General features: G+C 48.2%; 3 protein-coding genes across 4 annotated transcripts in view; 1 reads left to right on the forward strand and 2 right to left on the reverse strand.

The window, feature by feature from the left end:
* LOC102216085 (SDE2 telomere maintenance homolog (S. pombe)) overlaps positions 1–5,536 on the reverse strand; it is a 7,032-nt gene extending 1,496 nt beyond the window's left edge. The window contains exons 1-7 of the mRNA XM_005748643.2: positions 5,334–5,536; positions 3,392–3,494; positions 3,206–3,317; positions 1,231–1,400; positions 1,023–1,152; positions 305–433; positions 1–224 (exon numbers count right to left, since the gene is read on the reverse strand). Of these exons, the coding sequence (XP_005748700.1) occupies positions 1–224; positions 305–433; positions 1,023–1,152; positions 1,231–1,400; positions 3,206–3,317; positions 3,392–3,494; positions 5,334–5,438 (973 nt within the window). The 5' untranslated portion in view covers positions 5,439–5,536. The remainder of the gene's footprint in view (positions 225–304; positions 434–1,022; positions 1,153–1,230; positions 1,401–3,205; positions 3,318–3,391; positions 3,495–5,333) is intronic.
* Positions 5,537–6,004: 468 nt separating this feature from the next.
* Positions 6,005–6,946, forward strand: mrps28 (mitochondrial ribosomal protein S28). Its single transcript, XM_013914794.1, has one exon. It carries the CDS (start codon positions 6,096–6,098, stop codon positions 6,615–6,617), a length of 522 nt encoding a protein of 173 aa, XP_013770248.1. The 5' UTR covers positions 6,005–6,095; the 3' UTR covers positions 6,618–6,946.
* Positions 6,947–7,105: 159 nt separating this feature from the next.
* Positions 7,106–14,965, reverse strand: part of LOC102205209 (calpain-1 catalytic subunit-like) — a 13,161-nt gene continuing 5,301 nt past the window's right edge. Inside the window, exons 4-22 of one of the 2 annotated variants that reach the window (XM_005748602.2) lie at positions 13,709–13,827; positions 13,437–13,570; positions 13,113–13,281; positions 12,850–12,933; positions 11,731–11,816; positions 11,578–11,652; positions 11,344–11,504; positions 9,906–10,075; positions 9,816–9,827; positions 9,526–9,737; positions 9,407–9,446; positions 9,270–9,335; positions 9,132–9,189; positions 8,983–9,047; positions 8,828–8,896; positions 8,452–8,530; positions 8,265–8,378; positions 8,119–8,177; positions 7,106–7,413 (exon numbers count right to left, since the gene is read on the reverse strand). In XM_005748602.2, coding sequence (XP_005748659.1) covers positions 7,387–7,413; positions 8,119–8,177; positions 8,265–8,378; positions 8,452–8,530; positions 8,828–8,896; positions 8,983–9,047; positions 9,132–9,189; positions 9,270–9,335; positions 9,407–9,446; positions 9,526–9,737; positions 9,816–9,827; positions 9,906–10,075; positions 11,344–11,504; positions 11,578–11,652; positions 11,731–11,816; positions 12,850–12,933; positions 13,113–13,281; positions 13,437–13,570; positions 13,709–13,827 — 1,799 coding nt within the window. In that variant the 3' untranslated portion in view covers positions 7,106–7,386. The other variant, XM_005748603.2, reaches the window with a different exon arrangement.

Here is a 14,965-nt window from a genome sequence, read left to right on the forward strand (position 1 = left end):
GGTCCTCTGACGGTGTCCCAGTCTGGTCTCTGGAGGTCTCCTCAGGGTCCCGGTCCTCTGAAACCGTCTCAGTCTGGTCCCTGGAGGTCTCCTCAGGGTCCTGGTCCTCTGACGGTGTCCCAGTCTGGTCCGTGGAGGTCTCCTCAGGGTCCCGGTCCTCTGACGGTGTCTCAGTCTGGTCCCTGGAGGTCTCCTTGGGGATCTGTGTGGTTCTGGTGCTTCCACTGTTTGAGGATGAAAGAAGACTCTTTCAGACATCGTTAAATGACGGTGGATCTGGTCCCTGGCGCTCTTTGGGCTTTACCTGCTACCCTCCTCTGCCTCTCTTCGTGTTGTCATGGTAACGACGGCAGCAGCAGTTTCACCGCTGGATGTGGACGGGGCCTCGTCATCATCTGAGCTCATCAGCTCGTCCATCTCCTCCAGCCCCGTCCTGTGAGCACAAGCATGATCAGTCAGTTTCACTCTGAACCTTCTCAGCTTCCCACATTTTGTTGCTAGGTAACAGACGATGCAGTTCCAACCAAATACAGCCGACAGAAGCTCACATAAACGGACGCTGACCATCAGAGACGAGCTGCGAGCGCTTCAGCTGAACTCAGAACACAAGAATCTGTGCTGGTGGTCGGTGAGGTCACTGGAGCTGCTGATAAAAGACGCTGTGATGTCAGCGGGCGCCAGGAAACCTGTTGACATCACAGTGCCCGCTGAGTTGATGGATTCACCAGAAATCACTGATACCCCACTTAACTGTTTTTCACCAAGCGTGACCTCACAGGATTCAACTGGTTTCAGCCAATCAGAACCTCCCTGGCTGCTGACCTCATGTTTTTATTTGTCAGGGTGTGATGTTGCTCGCACAGCGAACGACCTGCCATCTCGACAAGGACAATAATTGAGAATAATTTGCCTTTCAGAAGCTCGCTGTAGCTCAGAGCCGCCGCCGGCGTGCTTGTCGTTCCCTGTCTGAGTGATCGCGTAACAGCTGCCATGTTCAACTCTTCCTGTCATTAACGACTCACCAGAAGCACCCCCCTCCTCCTGCTGTCTTCGTCTTCTTCTTCGCAGGCTGCTCACTCTGATCACAGTTCAGCCTCTTGGCGCCGCACATGTCGTCCACCTTCACCTGGCTGCTGGAGGAAGCCTGCAGACCTGCAACAGGAAACACACCTGGCGTCAAACACGTGCGACCTCGCGCTCTCACCATGCGAGCTGTGCAGCGCGGCCAACCTCTGAGCACCGAGTCCTCGAGTCGCTCGGACAGGTCGTGGCACTGCTGCTGGTACTCTGCGTCGGTGAACTGGTGTTTGGGCTCATTGAGCTTCCTCTGCAAGCGCTCCAGACGCCGCTGCTCCTTCTCTGCCTCGCGCTCCGCTTGCTTCTTCAGCCAGTCTGCCATCCTGCCGCACCACAGAAGAACAGACATGTCACTGCAGTGAGCACCGGCCGCTCACAATCAGACTCTACCCACAAACTGCAGGAGGAAGTGACCTCGACGGTGGGATAGATTGTTTGACAGCTGTGTTGCTGGCCCAACATCACAGTGCTTTGATCTTACAGCAGCAGCTGCTGCAGAGCAGATGTTTGAGGTGAATCATCATCAATAATTAACCTGAATATTTTACATCAACTGTAGAAAATTCACCTTTCAGAGTTTTTCTGGTGTTTTAAACCTCGTTTTCAGACACTTGAAATTTAAGTGCGCTCACCCGGACAACACCTTGGACACTGCTGTATAAATAACATTCAAAGCGTTTCTGTTCTCATCATGTTTTAAGTGCAGCCATATTATTATTATTATTATTATTATTATTATTATCATCATCATCATCAAATCTGTTAAACTGGCTCCAAACATCTCAATACGTTTACTGCCAACGTGACAGCAAACCAGAGCAGGAAGCAGGGGGCGGAGCAAAGTGTGACAGGAGAGGTGTTTGCACAGGTGTCTCCACGCTGAGGTGGGGAAACTAAAACGTGCAAACAGACGTTATTGAGCCTTCTGGCTGAACGCTGCCACCTGCTGGTGAGACTTTCATTACATTTACCACAGATTTTACTGGAAGACCTTTAAAGTAGGGCCGGGTATCGTCACTGATTTCTAGAACTGATTCAATTCAGATTCACAAGGTCCCGAATCGATTCGATCCACGATTTGAATCGGGGAAATTTTGCCTCAGACAGTCAGAAATATTATAATTCAGATGATGCATCAGTACATTTCCATATGTTTATATCTACAAAAAGAAAGCTTGTGAGCATCACAGCAGATGCCTTTGTGTCAAAGTAACTGAGGAATTTTATAAAAATATTCTGCAGTAGATCAAAAACGAAAGAAAACCATTAATCAACATGTGAACATGACCTGATGCTGCTGAAGTGAAGCAGAGCAAAGTTACAGAGGTTTGATTAGAGACACAGCTGAGAGTTTTGCAATGTTGCGTAATTTTAAAAAGTTTAAATATGTTCATCATTGAACAGCAGAAATGAGGCTTTGTTTTCAAAAGTAAGTAAAAGGAAAAAAAAAACAAAAAACAAAAAAAAAAAACAGCGTCCGACAGCGCTGTAAACAGCTGTAGACTTGTGTGCAAGCGAATAATGAAGAAAACTGATTTTTAGATGGGAAACTGTTGTTGAGAGAGAGAGAGAGAGAGAGAGAGAGAGAGCTGTGCATCGTGGTGGAAGCAAAACAACAAAAGTCAGAGTGAATCCATGACGATGTTTATGTGAAGCTTAGTTTGGATCTTCTTTCCTGCTGGTTCGGTCTATATTGTTTGGAGAGATAAAAACCTGCAGCTTCAGAATCTGTGCAAAAAGGGCGTAAACACAAAGCGCGGAGCCGCCGAAACATCAGCATCAGCGAGCTGTCGGCTTTCAGCCCCGACCGTGTCCGTGCCGCCGGGTGAGAAAGGCGACATCTCCCTAATTCTGACCCGTCGGCGGGTCCGCACTTTGAGTTTAGCCTCTGTTTTAGCCGTTTGGTGGTTGTTGAAGTTTTGTGAGGTTTAACCTGAGATTCTGGCGTTTCAGGCAAAATAAATTTTTATTAAAAAATCGATTCAGGATTTTAATGAATCGATTTTACGTTATCCATGCTAGAATTTATTTTAATCGATAATCAAAACCCAGCCCTACTTTAAAGACTACAGAGTAATAACACTTCCTGTCTGATCTAAACATTTCAGCTCCTGTGTGTTTGTCTCACTCTTTCTCGTGGTTGACGTCTCTGAGTCTCCGCCCACTGAGGTCCCTGCAGGCCTCTCGATTGGTCGTCTTTTCAATCTGAGCGCCGAGCGCGCGCAGCATTGAACCGAACCCTAAAACACATTTCACAAGTTTCCTTCAGCTCTTCTGCAGCAGGAAAACTGGAAGCTACTTTCCGTTTACTGACCTCCTTTCCCTCCAAGGAGGCGGAGCTCCAGATGATAGACGGCTCCATGCTCCAGAGGATCGTCCAGGTGTGCCCGGCGCCCATCTCTGGTGACGTAGAAATCCTGGAAACATGAAAACTCGCTGAGATGAACCCTTCGATCATCTTCACATCCCCTGATGCCGCGACCTTAACCTCCCGTAAACACACCTCCAGTTTATTTAATCTGGAATAAATCTAAATAAATAATTCAATGAATAAGAGCTGGCAGGAAGTACGTCATAACAGGGCTGATCCTGAGGCTCTGATTTTACGGATTTAAGTCAAAATGATTAGGGCTGCCACAAACAATTAGATAGTCGACTAGTCACCGATTATTTTTGCGACTAGTCGTCTAATCGGATCATCATCCATTGGATGTAAAACTACAGCTTATTGCACCAGCAGCATCTGCTCTTATATAACTATCATTAGCTGACAGCTTTAAGTGTTTAAAGTATGTGCTAACTAAAAATAAAGACAAGATGATAGTTTATTAAATTTTAATGAAATTTGCAGATTGTTTCGGTGAAGTTTAATAAACTCCTTGCTATCTAAAATATAACAGGACACCGGAGTAAATTCTGGAGCATCTCACACTTCTGATAATCAGCTGTCTGCTTGACGTTTATTCAGCTGTGTAAAAACTTTAATATCAGCCAAAGCGATTTACTCAGGAACAAATAAAATACTGAAAAAAGCCAAACAATAACATGTTTAAGTTATCTAAGTGACTCATATATCATGTTTAACCCGAGTAGCGAAAGACGGCGGTGGGTTTGAAAACGATTTGCCGGGAGTCCGGTATTCTCACGGCGCTAGTGAGCCTAGCCCCCGGCTCGCTATCGAGCTAGTGGGTAACAGACGTCTCCGAAAACGTCGGAGCGCTTTTGAAAATATGCGGTGTCTTGATAAACTGAGCAGATATTTGAGGTTTACACAGCTACATTCTCGCCTGAAAATATGTTAAACGTTTATTTTGTGACCCAGAAAGAATAATAAGAGTAATATTAAAACTAACTAGCTGCCGCCATTGTTGGAAACTGAGCTGGGCTGCGCTATGAATTCTGGGACACAGCTTCTTCTTCTTCGGGGTTTAACGGCAGCTGGCATCCTTGTACATGCAGTGCTGCCATCTTCTGTTTCAGTCCGTTATTACACTCTTAAATCCTGCTACTTATTCCTGCGTCTTTTGGGATCTTATAAAGCTTCAAAGTCGTCGACTACGTAATCGTGACTAGTCGACTAATCGTGGCAGCCCTAAAAGTGATTCACCCTTTCATGCATGAATTATGACAAACTCAATCAGGATTTTTATTCATCGTTAGGAATGAAAAAATGACTTTTGAACTTCATTTTTTAAACATGTACTTTTCAAAGAGGTTCAGTGGACAACAATTTAACTTAAGAATTTGACAAACGAATAAACAATACACACCGTGTATATTGTTTATGTGCAAGTACACCATCAACACTGACACAAATACACGGAAACGGCCTTTGAATAGCTGTCCACTGTAGTGACCACTATGCGTGAAAGGGTTAAACTCGTGATTGCTTCGGCCTCCTCTGGATATAACCTGAGGTTACTGTCAGTGCTGACCTCGTTTGGGACAGGTTAATGCCGAGTTTAGCCTTATAGCTTATATGCTAACCGCCGACAGGTTGATTCTGTTCACCTGGACGTAGCGGTTTCAGTGGGAGGAACGTCTCGTCACTTTTCCAGGTGACTTTTTCACATGAGTGACGCTACGTCCAGATGAGCGGGATGTGCTTACCTGGAAGATTAAGCATGCATCAAAACACTTTATATGCTAACGTTAGCGCAGCTGCTAACACTGATACCCGGAGTGCATTTAAACCGCCTAACCCGGGCTAACTCACGCTAACCCTGGTTATCCCGGATAATTCGTCTCAGCCTCACCTCCGGAAGCGGCACGAGCCGGTCCAGGACGTGCCTAACCACAGAACCGACCGGAAACACGCAGGTAGAACCTCTGCGGCCCAAAGCGCTCACCGACACCTCCATGTTGCACAACGCTCATGCGCAGCTCTTCCGCTTCTTACTGGCTGAGTTTTTCTTCTCTGACTTAAAACGCGCGTCATTGTTACTGTACAGATGTACAATGATATACAGCGCCACCTGCTGATCCGGAGTGCACTGAGCCCACGTCACGCCACCACAACAATTCGAATTAGTGAGCTAATAATGTAATTCATGGTCTCAGTTTCATGCATTAGGTAAAAGACACAAGCGAGAGGTCAAACAAGCAGAACGTTTATAGTTTGAACTGCTTTTACATCATGGGAATGTTTTATGGTTTTAAAACCTTGTCTGGTTTCATTTATAAAGCATGGAAAATTCAGTTTTGCACTATTGTATTTATTTATTCTCATTCTTTTCTATTTCTTATTCTACTTTTATTCAAGCACAACACTGTTGGACTGATTCTTAGTTTATCTTATTTCTGTATAGCTACATATTTGAATTTGTTCATTTTTATGTTCACAGTTTGCACTTTTGATCCAGGAGGAAGATATTTGACCTCACTGTATACTTAAGTGTAAAATGTTGGGTAGAAAATAAAAGTCTACTTAGTGCTTTTTGGAGGACCACGTGACGCTTTTGCCTCTACAGCCTTCACAGGAAGTGCGCGGAGACAGAACTTCCGGTTGTGCGGTAAACATGGCGGCGCTGTGCAGGGTCGTGTCGGGGCTCCGGTATCGGGTCCGGCTCTCCCCCCGGTTCCTCCGGAACTCCTTCAGCTCGGATTCGGGCCCCGCCGAGAGCCCGATCTCCGGGTTCTCCGCCGCCTTCGACCACCAGGAGGTGCTCCGGCGGGAGACACAGAGCAACGCGGCCGGGCCAAAGGCCTCCTCTTTGGATCCGGAGCTCAGCTTCGCTGCGCTGCTTCGTCGGTCCCCGCTGATCCAGATGGGCCCAGCCAAGGACGCGGTGGTGGTGGGCAGGTTGTTCCGGGTGGTCCGCGACGACCTCTACATCGACTTCGGTGGGAAGTTCCACTGCGTGTGTCAGCGGCCGGCCGGGGCCGACGGCCTGCAGCCGGGCTCCAGGGTCCGTCTGCGGCTGCAGGACATGGAGCTCACCGCCCGCTTCCTGGGAGCCAGCACCGACACCACGCTGCTGGAGGCCCAGGCAGTGCTGCTGGGCCCGCTGGACGGACGGGAGCACCAGATCCGGGACTGAGGCTGGAACGAGGTGGACTGTGGCCTACGGGTGGAGGACTCTGGTTGTTCTTGTGCGCACCGAGGCTCAGCAGGGCCCGAAACAAGGACTGAATTAAACAGATTTATCACGTGACGTTTGACTGTGCTGAATGACCCCTGACCCCGGTCACGTGACATTGCTGGAGCTGATGGCTGCTGTCACTGTTCGTTATCATCAACACTGAAACTGACCAATCACGGAACTGTGATGTCATAACTTTGCAGTGTGTTTGTAAAAGTCTGTCATGGAAAAATCATCGCAGCTGTTTTCTTTATTTCTGCAATAAATAAATGTGTGATCGACGTTCAGCTCACTCCTCTCGGTTTCACACATCATTAGTCAGCTGCAATACTGAGGTGAGATGGCAGGTTAAAGGTCAGCTGATAAAGCTTCAGGTCGGGGAAGAGCAGCATCAGCAGCTCCTCACACAGGAAACGAGGCGAAGCTCAGAGAAACAGACACAATGATGCTGATCAATTACTTTATTTTTCTCCCAGCATCCATTCAACAGCTGGAAGACCAGTGATTATAGAAACTACTACCTGCACAGGTGTGCTACAATACCTGTGTGTGTGATCATGCAGGATATGAATAAGGCTGCAGAGTACTCTGATTAATATCTTTCTGCTGCATGCTTTACTGTAGCAGTACTGCAGTAGTATAGTAGTAGTACTGCAGTATAGTTCAGTGCAGTAGAGCTGTGATGGACTGGTTCTTCCTGGAGGAGGCGCTCTGACGCTCAGGTGACTCAGCCGCACATGCTCATACAGAGCCACTGAGGAGAGAAGACACATTGACAGTCTGTGAGATTAAAGTTTGATGTGACAGATTATTTACTCTTTTATTTTTGTGTAATAATCACATTTATATTCATATTCATGTCCTAAATCCTAGTGACTCGCAGGAAGGAGGCGGGGGTCATTTTTCAAAGGTTTGTGCTTTAATGTGAGCGAGTGAGAATTACGCTCTGGCACAGAGGCTCAGACAAATCGTGAACCGTAAATCATCGGCTTACAAGAGATCTGACTGAGTCAAAGCATCCTTTATGCACGGCTCCTCAAGCAATGAAAAGATCGGTCCACAGTAATCTGGTTTACGCAGCAGAATAAATTTGTTATTATAAAAACAATAAATAAAATGTAGACTGGAGGCAGGAGGGGCACTTAAACACCTTTCTGCGCCTCCTGGTTCCCAAACAGAGCCGGAGGCGACCCTAACGTTTCCTGTAAAATGATCCACAAACATAGACTGTACGCTGAAGATGGAAGATACTCCACGTGTGGAACAACAGGTCCATAAATACGAAAACAGGATTTACACAGAAAAATGATGCAAAACATGATTCTCATCACAGGCCTGACGGACACTGATGCTTACAGGCAACATATCAAAGCCCTGCTTCCGCTCATATGAAACTAACATGGGTCTGATACTCGAGCGCGTCTAAGCTCAGTGTTTGTGGAGCTCAGAGACGGTTTACCTCGATGAGGTTCATCTCCACGGTGCCCGTCCCGTCTGTGTCCAGGTGCTGGAAGGTTCCTGACAAACACACACGGAGCAGCTCAGGACAAATAAAATGTTAAAAGGTTTATTGTGCATGTTCTCGCGGTCACATGATCAACCTACGGAACATGGCCTCCAGTTTGACGAGGCAGCAGGTGAAGTTGTCAAAGTCGATGATCTCGTTGTCAGCGTATCGAGCCACCAGCATCTGATGCAGCTTGTTGTTCAGTTTGAAGCCTGCGGATGCGACAGATCTCAGGTCAGTTTAATGCAACAGAGCACGCTCAGTAACAATGCAATACTCAGTTACCGCCATTTTCCAGCGCCAGACGCATCTCGTAGGAATTCATGCAGCCAGATTTATCCAGATCGAACTCTCTGAAGATTCCCTGAAAACATGAAACCAAACTCGTCATCGCAGGACTCGATCGGATCGATCAGCAATCGGATTGAAGATTTTGTTACCCAAACATTTAAAACCCACAAAACCAGGACCTGATGGACCAGCACCGATAATCAATCGCTCAGACTTGGGGCCACTTCTTAAACTAATCAGACTGGAAGAAAAAGAGGAAAGCGATCGAAGGGACACGCGACTCGGTGCTCCGTCTCATGACAGATAAAGTTTTTATGTTTGAAATGAACTCGATATCTTTCACCTGTGAGCTTCAGGTGTTCACACTCACCAGCCACTTCCTGATCTTGTTCCAGAGGATCTGAAACTCCAGCAGCCCGAGGCGAGCGCTGCCATCTTTCTGAGATCGAGTCAAGGCCAACACGTCTTATTTCAGACATCAGTCATCAAGCTTTACCTGTCCAACGTGCTGAGCGGCGAGGATACGTCCATGAGGCTGACCATGGCTCTGCAGGACTCCGTGCTGAAGCCGTCAGTCTGCAGGTCTCTGTCTGCAAACCAGACCAGATCACAACCACATCAGAGCCAACCTCTCTGACCAATCAGAAGCCTCCATCTGATTGAGGAAGACTCACGTTTGGACACGACTCTGTTGAGGATGGTCCTGAGCTCCCGCACTGAGATCTCCATGTCCTACAGGGAGGAAACAGGAAGTGAACGTCCTCGCTGTTTCTGCACGTTCAGTCCAAGAACGTTTTAATTCATGAACTCACGTCTCCAGACAGCTGAGCAAACATGGACCTGAAGGAGTCGTCGATGTCGCTCTCTGACACTTCCTCCTGCAGAGAAGAGCAGGAAGGTCAAAGGCCAAAGACACAAAGTCATAAAGCAGCCAGTTTGGTTTGTTTACCTCTTCATCAAAGTTCGCCACCACGCCGTCGTCCATCTCCCTGCAGAGTCACAGACTGTCACTGAGAGGTCTTTTATTTTGATAAGTAAAGGTGTCTAGATAGATCATGGTGAACTCACTGGCTCTCAGACTGCTTCTCTGTGAATACCCGCAGGACAAAGTCCGCCTCCTTCGAGGGTTCAAAGGTCGACGGGACAATCAGGTACTCGCCGGGCGGCAGGCGGAACCTGCCGCTCACCTCTCGCAGGTTGATGAAGGTCTCTGAGCGAGCGCAAGAGGACTGACGCAGGAAGAAGTCCTTCTTCATGTGAACGCTGGGACAGCCTCGGTGCTGGGGGACAGACCAACGCCGCCACCGTTAGCGAGTTAAAACAAAAACGGAAAAGTGAAACGGACCGGAGCGACTCACCTGTTGAGGAATCTGTGAACGAGAACAGAGGAAACGTCACCAACAGCAGAAATACAGCGTGATAACAACATCACCTTTCTGACCTCTGACCTCATAGATGGCAAAGCCAATGGTGTGCATGTCCTGGCCTTGGCGGCGGTAGCGGCGGCGGTCTTTTTGCATCAGCGCCACCAAGAAGCTGCAGGCGGCTTCTTCATCTTCGGGGTCATCGTCCTCCTCTAGCAGGGAAATTTTATACTGAGGGTTGATCCAGAAGGTGTCTGCAGGAGAGCATCACGAGTATGTAGTTATAACCAAGGCGCACACAGGTGTCAGGTGTAGCGCGGGCTCTACGCTGGGTCCTCCGCTTTTCTCTTTAGACGCTTAGATCAGGACAGAAGTTCGGCTGAGCCCCTGAAGATCATCATGTAGCATCTGCTTATCAGTGATCAACACGCCGAGCAGCGCTGTTGGTTTGAGAAACTCTAAAATCCAGATTATAAAGATGCACAAAAACTTTCATGCTGATTGGGGACTCAGTAAAAATCTGATGGACTGACTTAAACTGTGTCGGGTCCAGGCCCGCTCACTAACACGCCACCCTGAAGGTACGCCAACAGTCAGAGCAACCTGGGCTCACCTGCACTAACTAATTGTTTACGTTTCCTAGCCGTCGGACCATGGTCCGCAGACTGGGACGGGGGGTTGATGTCCTGCTTTGGGGTCAACTCCCTTCACTTTTCGCAGAGTAGTGAGGCAGGCAGGAATTATCTGAGACACCAGGAATACTGAAGAGACGAGGCTTCAATGGTAAATGGCCTGTATTTATATAGCGCTTTTCTAGTCCCTAAGGACCCCAAAGCGCTTTACACACCCAGTCATCCACACATTCACACACTGGTGATGGCAGCTACATTGTAGCCACAGCCACCCTGGGGCGCACTGACAGAGGCGAGGCTGCCGGACACTGGCGCCACCGGGCCCTCTGACCACCACCAGTAGGTAACGGGTGAAGTGTGTTGCCCAAGGACACAACGACCGAGACTGTCCAAGCCGGGGCTCGAACCGGCAACCTTCCGATTGCAAGGCGAACTCCCAACTCGAGCCACGATCAATGAGGGTACTGCTCCTTTTAATACACACTGCAAAGGCTGCAGCCCGTTAGACCGCGGCCGTCTCTATCAACTCCAAAACCTTCTTCATTCTGCTCTGCCGTCAGGTGCTGCGCCTACACGCATGCTCACATGTTACATAGACTCTTCACACCCCCGTCACACACAAGCCAGACAATCCCTGCGACATACTCAGACCTCTTTTTCACCAACGTGGTGCCGAGCCTCGGAGAACCAGTCTGCATTTCCTCAGCTTTGAGAACCAACTATGATACAGGATTACAGGTTGTCTGGCTGGGTCTGCCAATCACTGGTAGCCCCTCCCACAGTCACTGACATCAGAGGTCCTGACTTGGTGGGCGTGCGTAGAACTGGTTCTAGTTTGAGCACGGCACCATGTTTGTATAAAAGAGGTGTATCTGCCCCTCCGTCCTCACTCGGGTGGTTCCTGCAGCCCCCGGCGGTGCTCCCTCTCCTCCAGCTGCCCTCGTACGTGGCGGTGTTCCAGAAGCTGGTGGAGTCCTGGCTCAGAGCGTCTGGAGTCAGATTGCAGATCTCCAGCCGGGAGAACTGACGCAGGAACTCCTGGAATGACATCCTGCACAGCGACAGTCGTTTGAACATCTTCGTCCTTTAAAGACACCACAGTCATCATCACAGAGCAAACATACCAGAACTCCCCGTCCTCCATCTTACACAGCATCTCGTCCTTCTCGGCCGAGTCGATGGCGTTCCACTCCGAGGAGCTGAAACACCAACAAACGTTAAACTCTCCGTGCTCTCCTCCTCCCACTTAGCAGAGTCTGACAAGCTGCAGCACTCACTTATCGCTCCATGCTCCGGTCCACTCCACCTGACCCCAGGGGTTCCTGATCCGGATCAGCAGCTCGCGCTGGCGCCGGTACTCCACCTACAGGAGGACAAACACCTGAGATCAAATGAGGAAATCTAAAACTGAGCGGTTCACCTGAGAAACAATGGTCAATGCTAACTTTATTGTCCCCAATGGGAAACTGATTTGCAAAGTGCAGCAGGCAGCAGGCATGAAGGACACTCGATGTCTCTTGGTCTAAAACTGATTCAATAAAACTTTATAAAACAGGGTCATCATTTTGGGCGCCGGTTTGGCTTGCTGGGATGAGTGGGCAACCGGCCCGGGTTCGAATCCGACCCGTGGTCCTTTGCCCTCTCTCTGCTTTCTGTCACTCTTCACTGTATCTATCAGATAGAGCCCAAAAATGAATGAAATGCCTGTTAGCCTGTGTACTACAACAGCCATTAGTGTGTAATATAGTAAAGAACCAGCTGACACACTGAGCTTTGTTAGGTAAAACATCTAAAATCCAACCAACAAGAATAAAATCCAGTTTAAACTGGAAGTCGATCAGCTGCGAGATGTGGCTGATTGTATAAAAACTGAAGAAAAGTCAGTAAAAAGGAGCCGAGCGTGAGCTTTGGCCCCATCCAGGAAACGTAATAGAGCGACCACATCAACGCCCTGCAACAAGCTGCAGAATCTACTTCCTACTTTTCACAGGATTTCATCCCTAGAGCTGTCAAAGCGACCGGCCTACAATCATTTCGTGATCTGGAGCCGTCTGCTGCTGAAGAGATCGACTCAAACACACTTTGGATTGATTTGAGCTTTTTTTGGAAATCCACCAACACATTTAGTCCTTGAACTCCAAAACGCCCAAACCATCCTAACTGCCCCCTGAGGATAAATAAAGTCATTCTGATTCTGACCATGAAGCCAGTCACGTGTTACTGAACCTTCTGACAAATGAAAGAAATAAATTAAATATTCATTTTGCATGACTTTAATTTGGATCCTTGTTATTACAGCCAACGTTTCACAGTTTGGTGTTATTCAAACGTAGGGAGGTGAGCTGACATGACTCTCAGGTAACAGTTTGTTACTTTTACCTCGCAGCTGAGCTCACCTGTCTGAGGCCTGTCACAGAGTAGGCGTGGCCTTTGACAAGCTTCTTAAAGGTGACCGCCTCCATGTCGAGGCTGTTGGTGATCTGAAGACAGAAGTTCGTTTGATCAGTGTGGACAAACGCTCCGTTTTCACATCATCACATATAATTACACCTGAAAAACCAGTGACATCACTTCCTGAAACAGAAACAAGCGCCTGCACTGATTTGCTGAAAGTCTGCGGGACATTTTGTGTGTTTGACTCCAAGGAGACGTAACTGACGTCGATGGAGCAGCCGAGCAGCGAGCCTCTTTCTAGTGCTTTGCTGATGATGCGATGAAGATCTTTGGGTGCCTTCTTCAGCTCGTACATCTCTGACACGCCTCCCGTAAAGTCCTCGAAACCCTCAGTGGTGCTGCCGCCGGACAGCGCCTCGTATGACCCGTTCAGCCTGAGAAACAACAAGAGACACGTAGTAAACACAAAGTTCACCCGCAGATGCCGTGCTGGATCGCGTTGAAACCGGCGAGGCTGGAGATCGGCACCTGAAACCACAAACAAACACCTACAAACATGAACACCTGTTTGTAGGTGGGCGGGTCTTACTTGGCGTAGGCCTTCTCCAGCAGAGCGCTCCAGAACTCAGTGCCTTCAGCCGAGTGGACGAACAGCAGCTCGCCATCTTTGACTGGCAGCCGGTCGTCGATCACCACGTCCACCCACTGCCCAAACTGCCAGAACTGCAGAGCAAGAAGGAGAATCAGTCACCTGTGACAGGTGTGTCCTCATCCAGCATCAACCACCAGCCGCACTCAAACCATGTCCACAAAGCACGTTTTACAGGTGAATGAGCGTGGCCTCTGTGCAGAAAGTCTCACCTGGAAGTGGAAGATGCCGGCGTATTGGTGGCTGAAGCTCTGACCGTGAGGAACAACGCGATGCAGCAGCTGCTCGTTCAGCGTCAGCGAGCCAATCGCAGCCAGCAGCCAGCAGTCACCTGCAGGAGCACACACAGGTGAGACAGGTGCACACCTGAGCCTCTTTTACAAGTTACTTCAGCCTGAATGAAGTGAAGCTGCAGCCTCTGCTTATTCTTTTTAATCTGATCTGATTGGACAAACCTGAATGGAGAGGCAGCGCCCTCTGCAGGCGGTCTGTGGTTACATCACCTTTAATCAGGTAAAGAGCTGCTGGGAGCGCTGAGCTCACATGAGATCAGCATGACTCTGGACGATGATGATGATGATGATGAGTTTGGGAAGTGTTTGTCGACATTCTTCTGACGGTCTCTCGGGACTCTAATGCTAAGCTAAATCCTAACAGTACATTAAGCTGCTAATGGTTCCGGCTAATGGACAGGCGTCCAGTGTTCACAGATCAATACAGGTCAGAGTGCTGCTTTCAAGTACATCCCGTAACATCAAACTCTACTTCAGGAAATATGTTCATCACATTCTTCGTGTTCACCTGGTTTACACCTGGAAACAGGTGAAGCTTAGACAATATTTTAAGCTCTTAATTAAAAGGTTAAGGGTTAAACCAAATAAACAACCCCTTCACTCATCTTCTTTTTTCAAGGCTTGGATGGAGACTGGGCCTGAGCGAGTCCACAACGAGCGAGAGAAAGACACCTCAGAGCCGACCACAGGTGGCACACCTGCCTGTGTTTCAGGAAGGTCTGACTGGATGATCGACCCCGACCTCAGAGATCAGTAAGAGTGATTCTTAGCTTCAGTCCATTGAATCGGAATCATCGTTGACATTCACGTTATGTTTGAATGCGGCGTGTTTCAGGATGTTTGTCTGACTTAAATCAGAGCTTTTAGGTGTTCTGCTGGTGAACACGATCATAACAGAGAAGTGACACACACACACACACACACACACACACACACACACACACACACACACACACACACACACACACACACACACACACACAGTAGAGCAGAAACGGCCCTAACCAATCTGGCGCCCTAGGCAAGATTTTAGGTGGCGCCTCCCTACATCAGCAGTGTAGTGTAATGTTGTAACAAATAATATTTCTATTAAATAAGCTTTACTTTGCATTTTAATTAATGTGGGATTATTTTTTGTATTTAGAAATAATAGTACCAACTTTTTTTCTTTTTTTT

Source organism: Pundamilia nyererei, unplaced genomic scaffold, assembly GCF_000239375.1.
Source record: "Pundamilia nyererei isolate P.nyererei 1_Seehausen unplaced genomic scaffold, PunNye1.0 scaffold00225, whole genome shotgun sequence".
Classification (NCBI taxonomy): Eukaryota; Metazoa; Chordata; class Actinopteri; order Cichliformes; family Cichlidae; genus Pundamilia; species Pundamilia nyererei.

Excerpts from the sequence above, each read along its gene's own strand:
- mrps28 (XM_013914794.1), top strand. The coding sequence starts at position 6,096 with ATGGCGGCGCTGTGCAGGGTCGTGTCGGGGCTCCGGTATCGGGTCCGG.